At 37.5% G+C, this 23,311-nt stretch overlaps 3 protein-coding genes across 5 annotated transcripts in view; all 3 read left to right on the top strand.

Moving 5' to 3' along the window:
• The window catches only part of jph1a (junctophilin 1a), a 26,499-nt gene extending 20,598 nt beyond the window's left edge, over window positions 1-5,901 (top strand). The window contains exons 5-7 of one of the 2 annotated variants that reach the window (XM_008307604.3): window positions 2,009-2,724; window positions 3,176-3,272; window positions 3,432-5,901. In XM_008307604.3, the coding sequence (XP_008305826.1) occupies window positions 2,009-2,724; window positions 3,176-3,256 (797 nt within the window). In that variant the 3' untranslated portion in view covers window positions 3,257-3,272; window positions 3,432-5,901. Of the gene's footprint in view, window positions 1-2,008; window positions 2,725-3,175; window positions 3,273-3,395 lie in introns of both variants that reach the window. The other variant, XM_008307605.3, reaches the window with a different exon arrangement.
• Window positions 5,902-11,424: 5,523 nt separating this feature from the next.
• eloca (elongin C paralog a) lies at window positions 11,425-13,918 on the top strand. Its single transcript, XM_008307607.3, has 4 exons — window positions 11,425-11,653; window positions 12,098-12,126; window positions 12,329-12,472; window positions 12,999-13,918. The coding sequence occupies exons 2-4, from the start codon at window positions 12,123-12,125 to the stop codon at window positions 13,187-13,189; spliced, it is 339 nt and encodes a 112-aa protein (XP_008305829.1). The 5' UTR covers window positions 11,425-11,653; window positions 12,098-12,122; the 3' UTR covers window positions 13,190-13,918.
• Window positions 13,919-14,982: 1,064 nt separating this feature from the next.
• Window positions 14,983-22,902, top strand: ube2wb (ubiquitin conjugating enzyme E2 Wb). 2 transcript variants are annotated; one of them, XM_008307608.3, is made up of 6 exons: window positions 14,983-15,227; window positions 16,375-16,466; window positions 18,438-18,540; window positions 20,177-20,332; window positions 20,433-20,508; window positions 20,695-22,902. In XM_008307608.3, exons 1-6 carry the CDS (start codon window positions 15,213-15,215, stop codon window positions 20,706-20,708), a joined length of 456 nt encoding a protein of 151 aa, XP_008305830.1. In that variant the 5' UTR covers window positions 14,983-15,212; the 3' UTR covers window positions 20,709-22,902. The 2 variants fall into 2 exon arrangements, with proteins under 2 accessions (XP_008305830.1, XP_008305831.1); XM_008307609.3 differs by lacking the exon at window positions 14,983-15,227 and adding an exon at window positions 15,234-15,734.
• The last annotated feature ends 409 nt before the right edge of the window (window positions 22,903-23,311 follow it).

Below are 23,311 nucleotides of genomic sequence, written 5' to 3'. Positions count from 1 at the left end.
GTAGAGAGAGCTAGCTGTGCGCGGGTGGGGGGGGGGGGGGGGGGGGCAACAGATGGGATGGCCGCACGTACTGTACTTTTCTCTTAAAACAAACACACGCTTTCAATGACCGCTCTCCACGTGTCTCGGGTGTTTATCTTTTATTAAGGTCAGTTGGGGTTGGGCTGGGACTATAACAGTTAATCTGTGTGTGTGTGTGTTAGTGAGTGGCTGAGTGCACCACATGTGCAGTGAAGCAGAAAATCACTGTTCTGAAAAAACATTCTTCACGATACAGTTAAACTACAGCTGTGCTTTTTTTTTTTTTTACTAACAATGAACATGTTACTGTTTGAATATAACAACAAAACAAAATTCAAATTAAATGCTGAAATCCCAATTTCAGCATTTCGTCCGTGCTTATTGGGGGTTTTGCAGCGTATTCCTGTCTTTCTGTCACAACTAATCCGTGGCCCATTTTAGTGACCCTCTTTGGGAAGCTGCACACTCAATGTTTAGATGAAAGAAACACCACAGCCATTTGGGTAATTCAGTACCAGTACATGCTCCGGCTGACCTTACAGGATTCCTTGGTAGTGTGTCTAATAAATCACTAGCTCCTCAAAAGAATCCAAGTGCACGCTCTAATGTCTAGAAAATAACCATCGAAGATTTCATATAATTGAGTTTTACAGTTTGTCCTCTCTTAACTGCACTAAGCAGAAAATGCCTGGAAGTTTTTCCAAGAATCTCTCTCATGGGTTCACCCATGAACTCCTCTTCAACTCTTACTTAGTTATAATGTGAAATGAAGCCTGGCAGATACGTCAAGCCAATGTGATGCAAAAACATCTTTTTGTGGTGGGTCTTATTAGTCATGGCCGGTAGGAAACAAATAGGGAATGTCATACAGCTGAAAAGAACTATGCGTAACAGTGTGTGAATTCCATAATAAAGCTGATTGAAATTACTTATTTCTCTCAGGGTGGAAAGAAGGAGAAAAAGAAAGAATGTTCGTTAAACGAGGACAGTGGCTAGGATTCAAACCGACAATCCTCTAATCACAAGTCTGATCCTTCAACCACTGAGTCATTTGACTCATCACTGTTTTGCTGTAAAAGAAAAAAAAGAAAACAAGCAGCACAGGATCCATTTGTTTCTCACAGACCAACAGCCAGTCTCATTCAGAGTATTTCGTTTGCAAATGAATAAGCGCTGACAGAAGCAGAACCCAGTAGTCAAACGTCTTAAAGAGAAGGAGGGTCCAGCGGTTTGAGCTTTACCCAGATTCCTTTTTAAAGGCTCCACACTCCTTTGGTGCGCTTTTATCTCCTCCATGGTGTGGTGTGATGGGCCTGCAGAAGAGGCTTCCTGTTGTGAAATTGTGTTTGTGACTCTGCATTAATACTCTCTGTCTTGCTTCTGTTCCATGCCTCTGTGGAGTAATTGCATATATAATGTTGATTCATGAATATTTCATTTAAAAGTAACTACGCTCGGAGCAAGATTGAGTTTAAATCTGGCTCCGCTAAATGGACGTTTCTGCAGACGTTGAATAAGACATTTCAGGGAAGTGTTATTCAAGGGTTTCTGGAACATGGAACTACACTGAAACAGTCCTGATCCTCACAGGGAATGATGCATTTAAATATTGGTGAATGTCTGTTGGCAGTGACAAAAAAATCAACAAAATATGTCAAAATATTTCATGTATTTGCATATACTGATTACCAGTACAAATACTTTTAACTTCTAAAATTATCCAATGAAATGGAAGACCTCTATCAGTATCAATCCGCTTACTGATAGTAGTATCATTATCAGTGTATCCCTAGTATTGAGTATTGTAGGCTAATTTTATAAAGAAATGATGAAGATACAATCGTTGCTATCCAAAAAGCTGTATCTTTGTTGTTACTATTAAAAAAATCAAAATGTAGTATGCCTGACAGCTGCTTAGGGTGATTATTATTATTATTATTATTATTATTGAGTCCATTAATGTGTGTGACCTCTGTGACCTCTGCAGGACCTGACTACATTAAACAACAGTCAAAGGAGCCTGTGGAGATCAAGGAAGTCCCTGTTGAGAAGAAGGACAGCTCCCCAAGAGATTCTCCTCACTTTTACCGCAAAGGTACAACTCCTCCCCACTCGCCTGGGACCGGTCATGGGGTCACACCTCCTCCCTCACCCCAGTCTAGCAAAAAGAAAGGTCAGCTTGCCAACAGTACAAGTCGCAAAACCAGCAAAGAGGAGAAACCTTACCGCAAGATAAGTAAAGAGGAGAAATCGAGTCAGAAGACAGGCAAAGATGAGCGGTCTAGCAGAAAAGTGAGCAAAGAGGAGAGGCTGTCCATCACAGAAGGCCCCAAGAGTGTTCCCGAAGCGCCACCTAAACCTGCCAAGGGCCAGCAATCATCTGCTGCTCCTCCAAAGCCTCCATTGATACCAGTCAATGGTGAGCTCCACTCAGAGTACCACAGCTACTATGTCAAGACACCTGCAAAGTTGCCTCCACCTCCAGACCCTGAGGAAGATCCAGAGGAAGAACCTAGTGCCCAGGCCTTGGCACGAATGCCCCCACAACCCCCTAGGTCATTTAGCACCCCCACTCCAAAGCCACCATCTATAAGGGAAAGCAAGAGCGAGCCCAAACTCAGGAAACAGGATTCCCTAAAGCCAAAGAGCCTTGCAGACACAAAGAAAGCCAGTATGGAGCTAGCAGAAAATGGAGAGGAACGGGTGAGTTAGGGCAGAGGACGGATTTCCAAGTGCACTACTGTGTATTTATTTACTTCAAAAGTGTATAAGTGTTTTAAGTGTTTTCTTAAGCAAACCTGGTTAAAAGTAGGTAGTAGTAAAAGTAACTAATTAAAATACATCAATACATCAAAAATACATCAAACTCAAACTCACAAGCAAGGAGAGCCATACCATAAAGGTAATAAATTAGCTAATAAAGTTGTAAGCTAGCAAAAGACTAGGGACAAATTTGCCCAAAAATTCCAGTTTTGATAAAGAATTTCTGAAACAGAAAACACAAAAATGCAAAAAAAAAAAAGGACAAGAGAATTTTATTCGTCTTTTGAATTATCTATAAACCACCTTTTTATTACACAAGTTGTTGTTTTTCAAGCTGTTTTTAATAACAATTAATAATGACTTACTCATATTTTTCTCTTTTTTTTCACAGGGTCCTAATTCGATCCTTGTTGCTATGGTAATGCTGTTGAATATTGGTCTTGCCATTATATTTGTCCATTTTCTGACATGATGACATTGTTTCTCTGGTAAGTTCCTCTTGAGAGCATTATAGATATAAAAATTGAATCACTTTGAGTTGAAATAAAGCATCACATGTTAACGTGGGTTTTTTTGTACATGCCGGCCTGTGTTTCTGAAACATGATAAAGAGCCAGGCAAACCCGAAATTATCTTTTATGTTGCAGTAAAGCCATGGCAACAGGCACAGTTGCATCACCGGCCTTGGAAAATGAAAATGGCGCCAGTGAAACACGGGGGTGGCCGTAGGTGTTTGGGAATCAGCGAGGCACCGAAGAGAATCAGGAGGAAGGCATCACCAACCTGTCATGGGCCTGCTTTAGGGCCAGTCCGCGTGAATTAGCACTCTTTTGGCTTCTCTTAACAGAGAGGTGAAACGTTGTGTCAAGTAAGATTAAAGAAAATAAAAATAAAAGTTTTAAAAAATGCAACCAAACATACACGGTGTGAAAAAAGAAGTAATTGAAACCCACTCGTGTGCTGATCCAAGCGCTGGTCTCTGGAGCCCACTGTCTTGGCAGAGACAGCAGCAGGCTGACGGACTTTGCTGCAGGAGAAGAGTGTGGAGATGCACTTTTAGATGACGGGAGCAAACAGCTGCCTTCCTATTTTGCCATCTGACGTTTTGATGGGGAGATGTGAGCCTGGCGACCTCGGAGGCAATGAGGACATTCGCAGCGGGAACGTGCTCTGGTGTTTGGAGCATTTTCGGGGCTTCACACCACTCTTGCGATGAGAAACTGGGCACGGCCGTTGCCGGCAGTCAGTGCTAGCACGGTCACTAGCCAGTCTTACTCGGTTAACCCAGCTATTAACCGCAGCTTACCCCAGCTCCGCCCATTGTTACACAAGGTACACTGCTTTGAAAGCACTCCCCGTGCATGGTACACTTTTGACCTTTGCTTTTATTTTCTGTTCTACTGTAGCTTCCTGTTCACTGCCGTTCCCTGAATGTCGGTTTCCTGCAGTCGCACGCTTGTAGTGAAGAAGAAAAAAAAAAATCTCATCTTGGTATGAGACAAGGAAATTATTTTTTCCTTTTTTTTTTCAAATTTTTCTCATTTCTAACAACAGTTGTAATGTGACACCACTCATATGTGTTCCTGTATGTGCAATATGTTTTATTTTTCACAGAAAAAGCTATTCTATTTTTGTCAAAATGAGGTTGTAATTTTATACAGTGACAAATCCTGTGTTCCACTTTATTTAGTCAAACTCTCACAATTTGAATATGCCTGATTGAGCGAAGGTTTTTAACCAGCTGGCATCGTGTTTGGAGAGAAGGTTCAGATTGAAGTAGAAAATGTCTTATAGTTATTTATTTGATCGGAAATATAATTATGTCACGCTAAGACCATTGTCTTGTTTGAATTCCTTCATTTTGTTGTTTTGCTCTATTGTTTTAATACACTTTTAAGATGCTAAGATTCATTTCACGCAACGCATTTGTTTCTGTGGGTCGGGCAGTGCTCACAGTTTGTGCTCGTGAGACTGAATGATGACAGTTTTTGTAGATGGTTGAAGTTGACTTCATGCAGGTCGAGGCCACGGGAGATGGAGCCAGGAGAAGGAACGATGCCTTTTTTAGAAAAAAAAAGTCTTTAACAGTAGTACTGTTTACCTCAGAAAAAGATGAGGAAATGAGGGAGGGGAAAGGGATGCCGTCCTTGTCTTAACTTTGTCGTGCAGGGGGACACCGACTGTTGTCATCACCGCCGTCATGCTTTAAACTTGCTTCACTGTAGATGTTTGCAGTCCTTGTTGCAGGTATGGCATGAATTTCTTTGATTTAAAACGTGGTTATGTATATGGTTGGCCTCTTCTGTCCTTACTGCAGATATTTATTATTTATTCTTCTTGAAGAAAATTTGTTTTTGAATACTAATCGTCACGTGGAAGGGCTTTAATATGGCTACAATTTTTTTTTTTTTTTTTGTTAGAGTGTTTTCACAAAGTTTTTTGTTACAGAGTAGCACATTTGAGAATTGCTCCAGGTTACTAGATGTGTGAAAACTGCTGACATGATTTGTAAAACAGACTACTCAAATGCGTTCAGCTAATGAAGACCAATGTAATAACTGAGCAACATTAAATGATTTGCCCTTTGTTGCCCTCTTTTTCTTTGTTGTCCCTGTCCTCACACATGCATCGTGAGGATTAGAGTCTCGGAGGGTTTCAGTGAAAAAAGCTAGTAATTAGATTTTTTTTTTCTTTCTGAAATGCAACATTGCATGTGAGAGATATTTATATATAGATTATTATATACTATTTGTAAGGATTTTTACAGAGCACAATCCAGAATCTGGTATGAGTTGGTATTTTTCTAACAATTTGCACACCTGTATTTTGACACTGAATATAACTATGTTTGTAATTGGTAACGTAATGCACATATGATGATGTCTGACAGTGGAAAATAGAAAAAATATATATATCTTCATTTCTGGTTGGTTGTACTCGATGTACCATTCGGGGGGAATATGGAAAGGCAGATGTACCTGTGAGAATTTGAGGTTATGAGGAGGAACTGTGGGAGATATTTGATATTAAAAGGTTTATGTTGCCCCACTGATTTGTGCAAAGTCTTTGGAGAAGTCATGTGTATAACAATAAAGATGTTATGCCTTGTTAAAAGAAGTCTGCTTCATTTCTGTTGTTTTTTTTTTTTCTTCACATCCATATAGAACTCTAGAATGAACCAGCAGATGATCGGATTCCACTTGCCTGAAGAATGCTCTTATTTCCAGTCTCATATCATGGCCTCATCGTGACCTTCATCGGGCACGAAATCAAAGGAGCTTCATCGGGGTCTCACATTAGCAGCACAGGCACAGTCAGGTGGCTCAGTTTGTCTTGGGTCAGTTTGTACTGTTTCCACTGCTGATCAGCCGTGGATTAGTGTCGAGTTACAACAACAGTGGCACCTGCCAGCCATCAGCTATGCCATGTCATGCACTTGTTGTAGCCTCTGCTCTGTGAACGTGCAGGAAGTCATGGTATCTCACTCCACTCTATGGTCAAATATGTGTAAGCAGAGATGATGCTAAAACCAGGAGGGCTTTCTTCACATATACATTTGTTTATCACAAAAACATATGAAAGACATTTGATATGTGTCCCTTGCAGTTTTAAAATTATCCAGGGCCAATATGGAGTTGAAAAGGAATATTCTGGATAGTGTGTAATCCTGGCACCTTAAACCTCTTAAGTGAAGCCGAACTTGTCAGTAATAGTATAGAATATCTGTGTTACTATTCTGATATTGCCTGCTGGACAAGATTCAGTTGCACAAGCAGCTCAGGACAAATATAAACCCAAACCTTGTAAGTGGATCCAAACCTTCTTCCAGACTAGTTAGAAAATTCAAGGCTAAAATCACTCTTAAATGTGATCATTGTGGAATAAATAGCATTTATTTTCTCTTTATTATGTAAAAAATAAAAATGAATCCTGGCAACTGTTTAAATGTTACTTTAATTAACACTTTAAATATTAATTATTAAAAAATTAAATTATTTTGTAATAAACCAACTTTTGTCTTTCAGGTTTCTGTAGCTAACAATGAGAGTTAAGATAAAAATTGAAATGTTAAAGATTCTTTATGGAACAGAACTTTTGGATAACAAGGTAAGTGTACCTTAACACTGGTTATCAAAAGAAATTCAGAAAATGGGAAATTACGCTGCCCTTTGACATGCCTGATTAAAACCAAATCAAGCAATTCCACCGTTATTTTGAAATTTAAATATTTAGGCCACAATTTACATTTATTTATAATACATGTAAAGTAAGTATACCTTTATACATTTTCAGTCACAAAGTATGTCCTTATATAATTTTAGATTATAGGAGGAGCATTAAACTGTATGTACACTTATGCTATATTGTATCATGTTTGCTATATTTATAACCTCATTTACTTGTAGTAAATGAGGTTATATTCATTTTAATCAGTAAGGTCACCAGAGTGTGACCAGAGAGTGCTGAAAAAGAAAACATTTGTTTGTTTGTTTGTTTGTTTGTTTGTTTTAATCTTAACCTCAGTGCAGGCCTCAAATGCAGCCTGGCCGTGCTTCTAAAATTGGATAAAGACAAGTAAGCAGTGAGGGGATATCCATGGCCAGCGTTTTTCAAAACTGTTGCTAAGACATCAGTCTTAGGCAGATCCCCTTTCCATGCCTCGCATAGCTATCTTAGCTTAGCATCACTGCATCCGTTATATTTACACAAACAAATTTTATAAAGTCGTAAAGCCTCTGTCATCTGAACTAAACTATTATCCGTAACCTGTTATTTTAAACGCAGCATTTCCCTATTTCCGTCATACGTTAATGTCTCTATCAGTCATTCCTTTATTTATTTATTAGGACCCTGGCATGTGGATGACTAAATACAGTAATAAACACAAATGGCTGGCGCACTTTTAAGCGCCTAACTGTTGGTGTCCTGCTTATGCAGTGACATGTGGATTATGAAAGCATGTTATTTTCACACTCTGTCCAGTTAGTCATCATAATTAAGCATAATGGAGCTGTTAAGAGCAAACTGTTGTTGACTCCACTCTATGTCAACATCATGTGTGCCGTGAGTGCATTCAAATCAACACACTGTAGTTTCCCACTATTAAAGCAATAAAAAACGAGAACATAATAAACATGTACGTTATATTATGTTGCCAGGAAAGTACTATTTCTATGCAGTTCAAATGTATAGATTTGACTCATAATGGTATTTCAGGCTGTGCTGTTAATGACTGGATCAGAACAATAGTAATAATAGGACACTTCAGTGACTCACGTCCTATTGTGTTACTACTTCCACAGCAGTCATTTTCCAAAAACCTTTAACAAAATAAACAAGGCTCAGCTGCTATTTCTCAATGACTCATTTGACACCAAATGCCAAGTTTCTCTACCTGTAAAGATGTTTATCAAAACAAATAGTCTTTTTGATTATTATACGATGACTACATGCAGTGTTTTGATTTTTACAGAATAAAAAAATGAATTAAATACAATTTTTTTACACAGTGGAATGCATACTGAGGAGAAAATGCATTATGTCATCAGCATTGGAATGTATCACACAGCCATCTGAAGTGGTTAAACATGATCAACATGTGACACAATGTGAAAACCAAAGGGGCCTAAGAGTCATCCCTGTGGGACTCTATCCCCCTCATGTTAAATTCATGTTAGAATCATGGTACTGTTTATCTTAGTAATGCTATTCTTTTAATATACAATTCATATAAATTGTTTTTATTCACTATTTACCTTTTGCCAAAACTGCTTCTGCAATGGGTTAGTACTGTTAGTCCCCAGCAGGGGTTTAGAAATGACAGTGCTAACGTCAGAAATGCAGGACACCTCCTGCAGGCAAAAATGTCAACATCCTTTAAGTCATTGTGACAGGCCTTACCTAGGTTTCTGAGATGCCCAAAGACCTCCCTCCCCCATCCTTGTTCATCATGACTAGTTTCACCCAGGGCTTTTCCGAGAAACCGATTAATGAGTCTTGGTCATAACATTTGACATTTGACAATTTGACAACTAAACTGGTGTTTAGTCATGTACTGTATTTGTCCTTCTTCTCACATGTACTGTATAGTTGTTAACGGACTGCACCATATCCAACTTTCATGAATGGGTTTATTATTTATACTCAACTACCTGGGAAACCAGGGGACACATTATTCAGGTAAATACAGGAAACTGGTCTCAGTTCTGTTTTGGGGATGTTAGTGATTAAGCTACCAGAAGGGAAGAGAAGGGGGAGAAACTCACTGTAGTGAAGAAGGGCAAGAAGTAGGTTAGTGTGATAGAAGAGAAAAAAATTATAGGCCAGGATGCAAGCAGAGAAAGAACAAGAATGAAAAAAACAAGAAAATATCAAGAAACGTACAGTCTTAGTTTGTTGTGTTCATTTATAAGCAAGCAAAAATATTTTGTACCGTGTATCAATTTCCTAATTTGTTTAAAATATTTTTTGAGTGATGGACAAGGATCAGTGGGCGAGAATTTGTCTTCCACCCTAAAGGTCACACAGGTCACATTCGATGCCACGGCGTTTCTATAACAAAGCTCAGAAATAACATCCAGTTCATAAAGTTAGAAATCTTCTTGTGTTACAAGGCTACAAAAAAAATGAAAACTTGAGGCTTTTTCTGAGAAGTCGGCATTCTCCAATGTTCTGCACGACTTTTGTATGTCCCCGTAATGAAGACAGAGAGAAGCTAAAGAGATAATAAATTATGAGTTTACAACAATGGATGATATCATTCAGCATGACAAGAGTGTTTGCACTTTTTGTGCGTTTCTGTGATTTGTATGTGTACGTGTGTGTTAGGCAGGAGCCTAGTTCTAAGGGCCCACCACAGCCCACTACCCAAAATAGAGCTGAGAGCAGCTGCAGTGAGTATGGGTCCTATCAGAGACATCAAAGCTGCAGCCGCCACCCTCCCGCTCTGATCATGAGCACTAATGTTGTAATGGGGGACTGGAAGGTCAGTGATTGCTTTGTGTGCATATGTATGTGTGTTGGGAGGTGTGGGGGGGCGAGAGAGGGGGACAGAGAGAGAGAAAGAGAGAGAGAGAGAGAGAGAGAGTTGACAGGCCAGACACACAGTCACAAGGCAGGAGGCTACAGGAACTTTCTGGAACACAAACTGACAGCATTGCTAAACCTGGTATTACTGTAAGAAAAATACCAGGTCAAATGTCACTTCAACAGAAGTTCTGTCACGCTGGGCATTCCAGGAAAATGGCGTTGTAGTTTGGATGCCGAACGTTTGTCAGTACACAAAAGAGTAAGCGTAGGAGTTAGTAAGTGAATACATTTCAAAAATATATCCTCACTATTTCCAATTAGTACGCGTTACCAACCTCCTACAAAGATGCTGTGGCTCAAACGGCACAATTTACAGGCACGCTCAGTAATGTGCTCCTAGTGGCTGCGGCTCAGATATCTCTGCGTCAATTTGGTTGCCTCGGATTTCAACAGTCATCACTTTTCCAACAAGAAAGAACTCTGAACCTGACTGTGACCTGTGTGTGGCCATTTCTCAGCTGTCTCTCATTTGTGATAAACACCCCTCTTACTGTTAGAAGATACTTTAAAACCACATTTATTTATTTATTACTACATAAGTTGTTCACAGTATTCGGAGGCCAATGGTTTTTCATACCTGTATATTTCTTATAATACACAATGTGCTATATTCCTTTTCCTGATTGGTGTTTGGGAATTATTAGTGCCTTTAGAGATCATGTCTTCTCTCCTACCTCATTCTTTTTTAAATCCAGATTTATGACTGTAAAATGTCTGTGTCATGGCCAATCAGCACCTGCTCTCACCCATCACAGACAGTTGAGACAGTTATTAACGTTAACCCAAAACACAGGCGCCCTCTAGAGGATTGAAGAAAAAGATCTTCAGGTGAAGATAAAAAGATATATATATTAATTCTTTCCGTCGTAGTTTGTAGGTGTTTAGTATATAAAGTTATTTATTTATTTATTTATTTGCTGTATGTGTTTGTGCTACTATTGTATTTTTTCCAATGCAAGGGGCTCAAACAACTTTTTCCTTGTGTGACTTAAATAACACTTTTCTGAATAATATGACTTAATGTGTGTCTCTGTATAATATGAAATGAAAAGTCAGAGACCTTGAATGTGCGCTTAAATAATAGATAGAGAAATTAGAACACAACACAAGTTAACAAACAATAATAAACAAAGGTGTTTTCAAAAGCTGTGAAAGGAAAGCATTTGATCCATTTATCATTAATAAAACACATTGTAAAATCTGAGGGTAAGGAACATGAAGAGATTAAATGTACCAGGAGATGGCAGTAAGTGCAAATACATAGACACGAGACACACCAGAGAAGAAAATGCACGACTTGGTTCTGGTGTTATGTGTCATCTGGTTTCCATACGATACGACATTTTGCGCGTTCACGCGTGTTGAAGGCAACGAACAGCGACTTTTGTTTCACTAAATTTATTTTACATGTATTTCTTTTTACTTAAAATAAATACTGCTATCTTTCAGATAAAAGCAGATGTGACTCGTTTTAGATCAAAGTCAAGGTAGCACTGCTTTAAATTAGTGAATGTATAATTATAATAAACGCGGGTGGGGAATAAATAACATACTATGAAATAAGACGGACTGAAACGACATCTAAGTTAAAGTCTACAGACAACCAAGGATGTAGTCGCCAGATAAGACGACGAACAACAGTGTCTCGGCTCTGGCATCCGTGAACGCGCTTATAAACTAGTTACTGGGTCACTAGAAGGCACACTACACCTGGTTCCGGCAGGCTGTCGGCTAACAATAGCTGAAACGCAATCCCTACTCCACATTCTTCGATAAAGTGGTAAGAATCTGTGTTCGTTTTATAGTGTGTTATTTTATGCCAGTGACTGTCTGATTCTTATCCAACGCAAGGTTTGAAGAAGAGAAACGACAAGTTGTTAATGTTTTAAGGGCGATGTTAGCCTGCTATCCGACACAAGCTAACGCTCATTGCGATTTTACCTAAAACACGAGATATAGTTAAATCCGATAAATATAGAATGACATGTGTTATTAATTATTAACAATAGATGCAACGTACAACATTTAACTCCATACTATCTTGACAAATCATAATGTTAGTGTAATACGGGAAGCCTCTTAAAATAATTGGAAAATCTAAGGCCAATGGCAAGTGTTTACATGAAATTAGACCTGTTTATTTGAAGCTACAACAGTATTTAAACTATCACAAGGCTAATGTGTTACATGCTTAGATTGATATTTGTTCTATGTTCTTTTGTAGGCTTGGTAGAAAACTTGGCCATAAGATGGGTAAGTTTTTTTATGTAATTTTTTTTTATAGTTACAGTAGTTTGTCAAACTTTGGTGCGTTTTTATGACCCATGTCATAAAATGACATGTGGCTGAATGCCAGTTTTATTGTAATCACTACTAATGCAGTTCAGAAATGTTCATGTCACTGAGCTGTCTGGCTCACACCTGTTTAAGATTGTCAGTTTCTGTTGTCTCACAGATGGTGAAGAAAGAACCTATGGAGGCTGCGAAGGGCCTGATGCCATGTATGTGAAGCTGATCTCTTCAGATGGACATGAGTTCATAGTGAAAAGAGAACACGCTTTGACATCTGGGACCATCAAAGCCATGCTGAGTGGGCCAGGTCAGAAAGTGTTTTTGTAAAGCAGTGATAAAAACATGCACTTTACCTACACAAATAGATTTAATGTGTCACATTTATTTTTGACACCAAGGGAGGTAGATTAAAAGAGCAAGATAAATAAATTAAGGCAAAAGAAATAGAAACGTATTCTTGAAATTACAAAAAGTAATTCAATATGATCATGAGGAAAGGTCACTAACATTTAACTATACAAGTACTACAAGGTGTTAAGCGTATATAATTTAGCGCCATGTTCTTTTATTATTCTTTAATGGTTTAAAGTTTTAATGGTACTCTTGCTTATCCACTTGGTGGCACTGTTCTTTTTTTAACATTATACCGATAATGCTTTAATTACGCTTTACCATCAAGTGATGAATGTATCACATAGCACTTGACCTGAAAACATCAGTATAATTTACTTTTTTAAGGACTTTGAGTGTGTATTTCATGAATAACACAAGTCTCCAGATAATGTTCTCTTATTACCACTCATGAGAATTATTATAACATTTTCTTTTCTCAGGTCAGTTTGCTGAAAATGAAACCAATGAAGTGAACTTCAGGGAGATTCCCTCTCATGTTTTGTCCAAGGTTTGCATGTACTTCACCTACAAGGTCCGTTACACCAACAGCTCCACAGAAATCCCAGAATTCCCCATTGCTCCTGAGATTGCACTGGAACTGCTCATGGCTGCAAACTTTTTGGATTGTTAAAGTTGCAGAAACGTAATGTAGAACCTTTTCTCATGTTTGTTTTGATTTTTTTAATATTTAACTTTTTTGTTGCCATGTACACGATATGAAACACAAATAATATAGCCATATAACATCCTTTGGCACCTAGCTTTCTCTCTGGATTTGTTAGAATGACCTGTTTGCATTGAGAAAATATAAAAGGATATGAAAGGCTGCATCCCCTTCCAAGAATGTGTTACATTTGTTCCTCTGTCCCAGAAATCTTTGTTCATCTCCATTTGAATAAAAACCTATTTGGTGATCACTTTGTTTGCACTTGACAGCTTGTTTCCAACGGAGTATGTTCGACTTTGAAAAACACTTTTACACCAAGTATGTATTCCACTTAAATTGTGTGGTTTGGTTTAGCTTGAGTTAAAATCCTCCATTGCTATGTATGACAGTGAGCTGCTTTTAATGTTCCTGCGGCCAGGATGGCCATTGGAAAACAAGTCCTGTTTGAGGCTGTTACAAAATGAATGTTATGTTGCCTTATAAACAAAGTCATTTAACAATAAGAGCATTTGTGATTTATTTTTCTTTGAGAGGTTATGGTCACAAAAAACATTTGTCAGAGATAGAAATGTAGCAAAGTTCTGCAGAAAAAAAACAAAATAAATGTAACATACATACATTGGTCAAAAAGTTCTAAGACTTGTTATCAATTCAAAAGATGAATGATACAATAATAAAAAATGTTAAGGTGAACCTAGCAGTTTTGATTGGAGTTATATCTTTATAAAATAAAAGCTGCATTACATTTTATTCTGTTTTTTCCCAAATCTTATTATGTTGAAGTTTGGCTAAACATAATGTTGTTTAAACAGTGAAAATACAAGAATCAGTTGTTCAGGTGTCTTATTTTGCATGTGGTATATGTATATTTTAAGTATTAAATATAAGTGGAGCTTTGATTGTAAGCCCTGTTTTTTGTAATGTCAAAAATGTGGGTAAGGTTAACAGATAACCACATTTGCCAAGACAACTGTATAATTTACATGAAACTAGATTTATACTGGGCTTTATCTGTGCCAATGTGTTAATTAATCAAAAATCCATCCCATTGTTCACAGATGGTATGAGGACTGAAGTTTTGTGTGGCTGACAACTTATTATTCTCCTACTTTTTGTTTTTACTGGCAAACTATTACAATTCTTTATCAGTAGCACAGACTTGGAATTTCCGTTAAGAGCAAATATTTGCCTGGCAAATATTTCTTACTGAAAAAAAAATTGAGGAAAAAAGTATTGTAGCCAACGTAGACTTACTCTACATATTTGCAAACCAAATAGCTTCTGAAATCCACACTTCTTGTTTTTTGGCTGTCACGAAGATGGCTTCCACCAGGCATTCTATCCAGCGTGCACCATCAATTGTACACACAATTGTACACACAAAACATGACAGTAGTGATTTTACTTGTCATTCTGGAGCCAATCCCAGAAGTCATAGGGTTGGGTGAATACACACTGGACACTCACCCAATAAATCATGGGACCACATATAGATACAAACGATTGTTCATACTCACACTGTGTCAACTTAATCTAATCTGTTTAACCTAATCCCTAGTACTGTATGTATGTTAGGGACTGTGGGAAAAACCTGGATAAAACCCACACATCACACAGAAATAAAAGAAAACGTAGGGCCAAATTATATGAATTTATAATGCTATGTATTTGTGTGCTTAATTGCTTGGTAACAGTCCATATCATTACGGGAGATTTTAATAACCACCCTACCATCCGACCACCTTAAAAAGTTTGAACGCCCCTGCCTCAGTTAAACTCTTATTGTCAATGTTTGACTTTAATTTTAAACGTTTTAACTTGGCAGTAATAAGTAATTATTATCACCTAAATACTGAGTGTGGTTCCTGCCTTTGATGGTGCACTTAACTGGTTTTTCCTGTGTAAAAAACAACTTGACTCGTGTCACGTGGCTCGCTGACGTACAGTCACTCCTCCGCTCTGCTCTGATGCAGGGGGGGTTTCCAACATGGCGTCGATGCAGGTAAGAATACAACTGACAGTGAACACATACGGACAGATTACCTCACCTACACTGCTGGCATTTCCGGGAGAAGCTTAACCGCTTCGTTCGCGTATCCGTGGTACAGTTTCGTAGCTATAAACGCTGTGACGTGTTGAACTGATCAGGCTTAACGCTAGGCTAAGTGCTAGCAACACAACTAACCCCATCATCATCATCATCATCAGCAGCAGCAGCAGCAGAAGAAGCAAGTCAAGGGTAACACTGAAGGCAGCTTCCTGGAGAAAAACGCCAGACTCGAGTCAGCTGTGTATTGTACTCTTATATTCACAGCAGCATAAACGTGATTTGTCATACGTTTAGTTGACATTAGTAGGGCGTTTTTGGCTTATTTTAAGCTAACGTTAAGGTTAGCCTGCTAACGAAGATAGTGCGCAGATTGATCAGTTGCAGTTTGAGCTGAACAGGTGCATCGTTTTCATCTGGCCAGACCTGCCGTTCTGAAGAACCAACACAGCAATGAACACGGTCTGTTTTAAACATAATTTCGATACACTTTACACTACACTACACTGCACTACTCCATTAAAAAACACACATTAGGTTTAATTCTGATAAGTTGTCATATTAAGTTGAACACAATATTGTACATAATCAGGTTTGTTTTTCTTTAGTTTCTGGTGTAGTACGTAGCCAGAATATTCCATATGATGATTTTACGTAATTAAGGTTTTTATAGCCTATATCTTTGTTCAAATCCTATAGAATGCAGGAATTTGTCCATAAACAGTGTCAGGCTATGTATTGAAAGTAATTTCCTAATCAACTTGGTTCAAAGGAAGACATTTCTACTCAACATTTGCTAAAAAATACCACTCTTATTAAGTGGGTACACCTTGTGAAATGCTATTGAAATGTAACCTGTTGCCTAGTGATTCTCCCAAATCATTGGTAGTGCAAAAACAGGTGTGTGGTGACAAATTTTCTATCAGTTGTTAAACAAACTATTCCTTGCTCCACAATCTGTAGTGTAGGCTGAGCCAAGAAAAGACTGAAAAGGGCACACATGTCATGTTTTGGAAGGTTCCTAATTTAGTTGGTTATGTACATATACCTTTACTTTGAATATATAAATAGTTTTTTCTTAACATAAAGATGTCTTTCACAGAAAAGGCTACAAAAGGAATTATTAGCCCTGCAAAATGATCCGCCCCCGGGAATGACGCTCAATGAAAAAAGTGTACAGAACACCATCACACAGTAAGTGTTTATGGCATGTTTTTTATTTATTTTGTTTGTTTGTTTGATAGCCAAATTTTTTACACATGTGAATAAACATAAATCCCATGTTGCCTGTGTGTTTCATCACCACGGTGTAACAGTCTGGTGAGCAAACTCTAAAAAAAAAAAAAAAAACTATCACCAGGGATGGGGGTTTATTATGACACAGAGGTCCTGTAGCTTCAGTCGGGGCTGGAAGAGAAATCCAGGTCATTTAAGTGACTGGCAGCTCTGGCCCATCGGGAGAGTAACTCTAATGCACAGTGTCACTATTCGCCCTCGTAAAATATTTAACAGTTGGCATGACAGAGCTCAGTTAGTGAAGTGAGCAAAAGAAACCGCTCTGCTGACCTGTCTATCTGATTGGTCCTTTTAATGCTTATTCACACTTTTGTTTTGTGAGTAAAGTCTTAACTATTTCTTAAGTGTTAACATTTATTAACTTTCTTTAAGAATTGGTATTGTTTAGGCAAAAATATGCTTCTAGTTTCATCCTTCATTAAAAAAAAAAAAATTATAAGGCACTCAAAGTTCAGTAACTCTTAAGTAAATCTTAAGACACCAAGAACCACTGTGCATATTAAACTCCATGAAATTGTCAGTCTGAATGAATGTTGTTGTTTAAAAGACACTCTGTCCAACCAGTTCTGCAGCCTTCTGCATCCCTAGCTTTATTATGGTATGTATGGGTGTGTCTTTTCATCACAACACAGATTCAGACTCAAGACTCGAGCTGGGTTTGGTTGTTCTGTTATTGTGATTGACACAAATGAGGAATTGTTAGGGTTTTTTTTTTAATAGGCCCGGTGTAATAAGATACAAAAAGTCTGTTGCAGCTGACATTCAAGCTTACCTTATCCAAACTGTCCAAAAGCCGCAGTGATGACAAAGCTGTGTGTTCCAGTGATAAGGTGACTTTGCGTTTTAGTTGTTTAACTTTTGCTTGATACTGAAATCTCTATCTCTATGTGCTTTATCATTTTATTATGGTATTTTTGTGTGTGTATGTTGAACAAAAACCTTGACCTTATTGTTCTTTCCCCTATTTTCTTAAACACAAAAAATCTCTGTGTTATTTTTGTTGTCTAGAACATATAGTCATCAGGCTGTGGGGAATTTGAACAAGTTGTCCCGAGTGTCCTCTAAGTCCTTTTCTGTGTTTGGTGTAGGTTGCATCAGGTGTAACTCTCCATCATATACAGTGATACTGCTTCCTTCCAGGCTTCACTTCCTGGAGAGGGATGGATTATAACAATAAAACAACACCACAATGAACTTTAATTGTTGATATTTTTTATCCATGGTTGTTGACCTAAATGTTCTTTTGCCTTTGGCAATATGTGAAAGAGAAACAAGCTTTAAACCTAAACAACAGCCACAGTTCTCTTTAGTGTTGTATCTGCATCACTTGGCCAAAGGAAAATAGGTCAGAGATTGCAATGCTGCCATCGCTGGTTCTTATTCTTCTCCTCTGAGGTTGCTGTGACCTAGCAGCCCACCATATATGCTTCACTAGAATATCAGGACTACTGTTAACCACCGAGCTGTGGGCACAGTTTGTCTAAACTGAAGCTCTGTCTTGTTAAATATCTGAAATCCTGAGCAAGACGGAGAACCATTTATGGCTCTGTCCGCATATTTCTGAAGCAAGGATTCAAAGGCCAGAATGGGTTTACAGCCGTGGAATCAATAGAGTCTAACATTATTACTAATCTATGTGTCATCATATAACAGAATATTAAATGTCTGGAGTGAATCAGACTTAAAAGCTGTTGAAAGGCTGTGTTTTGTTAGCTTTAGATAACATGATGGAATTTAATTTCTCTGCACATTAGAGTTAATATGCATATTTATTTCATGTTTTACTTCGTACACTAAATTAAATTATCAAATGCAGATAATTCCAGTGCAAATAAAGTTTAACATTGATGTATTCTGTTTTTTCTTCAGGTGGATTGTAGATATGGAGGGTGCACCTGGTACACTGTACGAAGGAGAGAAATTTCAATTGCTATTTAAATTTAGTAGTCGATATCCCTTTGATTCTCCTCAGGTAAGCCCTTGGAATCTACTCAATGTTCTTTAGTCTCTTTTTAAAAACAATCTACCATCTTGTTTTGAAGGACTCAAAGTTACGTTAACTTTCATCTCTCGTCTTTTCTTCCAAAATTCAGCATTTGATGACACACTTCTACTTTGGCCTCAATCAATTGTGGGATACAGTATTCCAAAAAATGTATATATTTTGAAAACACGGGGTTTACTACAGGAGTCAGTATAATAACTGGACACGTATTTACAATGAACTCAACATAATATTTCATTTATAAAATCTATATATTATATAGCATATAAAAAGTGTGAAGCTTTTGTCATTGTTATGCATCTTTCTGGGATTTTGTAAAAAGATTTCCAGGATTATGAAGAAAAAAAAGGCTCACCAATTTATCAGATATTTACACACTATCTTTGTCTCAGAAACACTGGAACTAGGAGTCACTGACAAGCCTAAGTACAGAGCCTTCACTGAAGGTGTTTTTGAAAGGATTAACCTTGACTCCATGATCTTGTTTTACTCACTGAGATATTCACTTTCTAAAAATAGAGAATAGGGTGCAGTTGATAAAATTAGAGCACAGCTTAAAAAAATCCTCCATTCAAGTACGTTTGGTCAAAATAGTTCCTGGTTTGACTTCCGTTCATTACCCACATCTGTAGGAAAAAAATAAACAAAACAGAAGATCTGTTGTGTTAATTTTGAACAAACTTCAACACAGGAACTGTTTTTGTGATTAATAATTACATTCCCGTGCTTGTCAGCAGATGACACAGTTACTGCAACAACCATGTCCAGGATCATTAACCTGCAGTTGAGTTGCTTATTAATTTAAGATAAAAATACATCTTTTAATTTAATAAAAGTTTGAATTTCTGTCATGATATTCTGACTAGGACCAAGTGTTTAAAAATAAATTTAAAAAAAATATATTCACTTTGATTTGTGAAAATGGCTGTTCCATTTGCAAATCGGGGGGTTCTGCAGAAGAAGTTTTGGACACAGTGATGTGAACCATGTTGTATTTAGTGGTGGTTAAAGCTGAAAAAAAAAAAACTGCGCAAACAGCGTTCATCCTTTACCTGAGCTCTTATCTGTCACTCTCCTGCTGTCAACCGCTCTCCCTGCTGTCACCCGCCCTTCCAGCCTTTGTCGCCACACAAGGCCATGCCTGGTGCCAGACTGCCTGTACTCATTGTCCATGATAAATCCTTTTTTCCATTCCACCCTCTCTCTCCTTCCCCATTACAAACTTTATCTCCTCCTCCCACAACACTCAACGCTTCAGTTTTGGACTGTAAGTCCTGCAACATTTTGTTAGCTTATTTCCACTTAAGTCTTTTATGAAGCGTCATGTGTCCCTTCCCAGTCTCTTGCTCTCCCTCCTGCTCACCCAGGCCTGGCCCCTCTGTCCTAATCCTCAAACCTCATGTTGTTAAAGAGGGTTTAGCCTAAGCTTATACAGCAAGTGTTATTGTTTTCCACTGTTGACACTAGAGTGCAAACCTCTTCCTAAAGCAGACACTGAAATGTCTCAGTTATATGTTAAAGATAAAAATGTTTCTCTGATACATATTTTTATATCTTTAGTGATTTTTCCCTAAATAAACTCTGTTGTGTTTCCCTGCTGCAGGTAATGTTCACAGGGGAGAATATACCTGTCCATCCACATGTGTATAGCAACGGTCACATCTGTCTATCAATTCTAACGGAGGATTGGTCGCCAGCCCTCTCAGTGCAATCAGTTTGTCTTAGCATTATTAGTATGTTGTCCAGCTGCAAAGAAAAGGTAACTTCTGCATTTTAACAGAGCTGTAAGAGCCGTGCAGAAATGTATGTCTGTGACGCAGAGTAACGTAGACACTGATTACTCATTTTTTCTCCTGCAGAGACGACCACCTGATAATTCATTCTATGTAAGAACGTGTAACAAAAACCCAAAGAAGACAAAATGGTGGTATCATGGTGCGTTTTTTCATTTGAACAGTTCAGTTCAGTCTATCTAGATTAGGATAAATTATATTAATTGTGATTGTATTTAATGATGATTAATAAGAACAAATCAACAAAAATGTCTGTTTATTTCTGAACTAGATCTGCTATTTGTCTAACTACAATATCTTTAAAATTTTTTTTTTTTCCTCTTCCCAGATGATACATGCTAATGTACAAACTTTGTAATATTCATGGAAGATAGAAGTCCTACTGACCTACGTTAAAGCACTTTTTAATTATTCAGTCTTTGAACTCTGACCTTTTGACTGGAACAGTGGACACCATGTGCCGGGGACTCTTGACTGCGGTTCACCCCTGGTGAGGAGATAGATGCATGTTTTAGTCGGCTGTAAAATAAGAGAAATCTAAATAATCAAATGTTAAAGATGCACCTGAAGAGGATTGCTTTCTGGCAAAGCGGTTAATAATGCAACAAGGAGGAAAACAAGCAACGAGCAAGGTGGATTTTTAGTAAGTAAATTATAATTCCTATTTTAAGATTTTTTTTTCTTCTTTCTTTTTGAGTGCATTTTATGGTCCTTGTGTTGTGCAATAATAACTGATGGATGCAAACTTGGGCCGGCAAAGAGAAATCCAAATCTAAATGTTTTTCTGGAAAGGGAGCTGACCATCGTAAACCCAAGAAAAGGCTGCATCTGTTTGTTTGTTTTTTGTTTTTTTAAATATATCATGCACTGTGAAAGAATATAGTATGTAAAGGCACTGTTAGTGCATTATTCTCACCATGCAGTTGTACTGCTGTTAGTCATCCTCCGTGTGTTTTCCAGGTGTGAACCTTTTTTTTTTTTTTTTTTTTTTTTACTTTGTAACCACTGTATCAGCAGTACACATACGGTTCTTTTTCATCTTCCATTTTGAGACCTGATTGCACTTCTTCCTGCTGTGGGACAGAACCTTGGTACCAGAGAGAAGGTGTATCTCCTCATAAAATTATCCTGCACTTGTGTAGTGTTCACTGGTGCAGTGGCCTCTCCTTCCACTCAAAGAATGTCTATAAGAGACCAGTGTCACACTTTATCTGTTAGATTAATTTTTTTCCGTTTTTTTAAACTTGTGCTTTAATCTTCCAAAAATGTTGAAAAACCTTTTTTGTACTGTTCTTTTCAACTAGGTGATACTACAATAGGGATGTTATTAAAGGTTTTTTTTCTTTATTCTATTTTATTTACATAATTTATTTCTTGTTTTCATCTCCAGAAGTTTTAATGAATGAATGATGTAAAGTAGAGTTGTAAAAAGAGGCTTTTGTGACACCTCCTCCTAGCCCCCCGGTCAGAGTTTTGGCTCAGGTACTTTTTTCAATAAAGAGATCACCTCTAAAAAAAAAAAAAGAAGACACCTATTACATATTTTGAATTTAACTATATTTTCACCAAAAAAAAAGACTGTTATGTTGTAAAATTATAACATGTCTGGAGTTGTTGTATATATGTCATCGAACTGTTGGATGAAAGACATTAGCAGATGCCGCGTTTATAGCAGAGTGATAATAGGAGTGCTTTATTTTATTGATCATAAGTTTGCATCTTTTGCTCGTTAGGACATGTACAGTGGGGCAACAAACACCATTGTTGGGTTGTTAGTTTTCCAGTGGGGGTGCATGCACTTTTAAACCCTACTTTTTTCTTATTAGCATCGGACATTGTGACAACTTTTAGTCTTTCCATAGTTACAAAAGTTTTTATGGGATGGATGTTCCAAACCTCATGGAGTCTTTCATGTGAAACTGTAACTATTCCATTCCTGTAGAGATGTAGGTTACCATCCAGTCTGATATACTTGAATTTTCCATCCTGGGTTGTTTGTGTTGCTTTTGCTCTTTTTTCCAGGGTCTAGTTGAGTTTTGTTTTTGTTTTGTTTTTTTAAACAACTTGAGCGAATGTGATGATTCTCTTCTGAGGAGGAGCTCACCACAGCACACTGCTATCTCAAATCTATATTCGTAAATACTATTTATCCACTTGTTTTCTTTTTGAATGACTTTGTTTGAATTTTAACTGTAGTCTGTTGTCACGGCTGTAAAAGTTGTCACACTAAACAGCATTCACGTGGAAACAGAAAGCCTTTACCAAGTTGACAGTAGAACAGTCGTAACAATATTACGAGCAAGTGAATATGTTACAAGAATTTGGTAGTGACATTTATTTAATTTAATTTAATTGTTTGGTTTTTTTTTTTCTTTTCAATGTGGTTTGAACTCTTAGCTTGCAGGTTGTTTTGAGTGATCAACACTAAAGATGGTGTGTTATTTATGTTTGAAATTTTGTTCTGGGATGTGCAAGCTCCATGTAAAAGGTGCCTGTTCATTTTCATAATCAATAATAAAGCAAATATTCACTTTTATTGAGACTTGGTCAGATGTTTGTTCAACACACCTAAATTGGTTAGAACCCTTCAGGATACCTTCCAAAATGTATTGAACTTAAAACGTGTCAGTCGTAAATGCTCATTTTACCTTTATGATTTGGGGATTATGTGTGTAAGTTTTTAATTGCTTTATTGAACAATTAAAAAGCACGGGCTGCAGGTTTCCTTCCTTCCTTGGTCTAATGTCGCCACCTGTTGGTCCGCCATAGTCATACTTTCACGAATGTAAATATCCAATTTTTTTCAGTTGCACGAATGAAAGTTATTTTATTTTTCCATTTCTTAAATTATTTTCCTGTCTATGGAATATAGGTAGGTGCATTTAATTTATTTATGAATATATACTGTATTCTATATATTTTAGCTTAATACATCTGGAACAATC

This window comes from Cynoglossus semilaevis, chromosome 3 (genome assembly GCF_000523025.1).
Source record: "Cynoglossus semilaevis isolate Cse_v1.0 chromosome 3, Cse_v1.0, whole genome shotgun sequence".
Classification (NCBI taxonomy): Eukaryota; Metazoa; Chordata; class Actinopteri; order Pleuronectiformes; family Cynoglossidae; genus Cynoglossus; species Cynoglossus semilaevis.
Note: the sequence above shows the minus strand (reverse complement) of the source record. Positions and strands in the feature narration are given on the sequence as shown.

Excerpts from the sequence above, each read along its gene's own strand:
- ube2wb (XM_008307608.3), top strand. Across the intron at positions 16,467-18,437 it reads GTACAGAACACCATCACACA|GTGGATTGTAGATATGGAGG; the intron begins GTAAGTGTTTAT and ends TTTTTTCTTCAG. Across the intron at positions 20,333-20,432 it reads TGTCCAGCTGCAAAGAAAAG|AGACGACCACCTGATAATTC; the intron begins GTAACTTCTGCA and ends TTTCTCCTGCAG.
- eloca (XM_008307607.3), top strand. Across the intron at positions 12,473-12,998 it reads AGCCATGCTGAGTGGGCCAG|GTCAGTTTGCTGAAAATGAA; the intron begins GTCAGAAAGTGT and ends TTCTTTTCTCAG.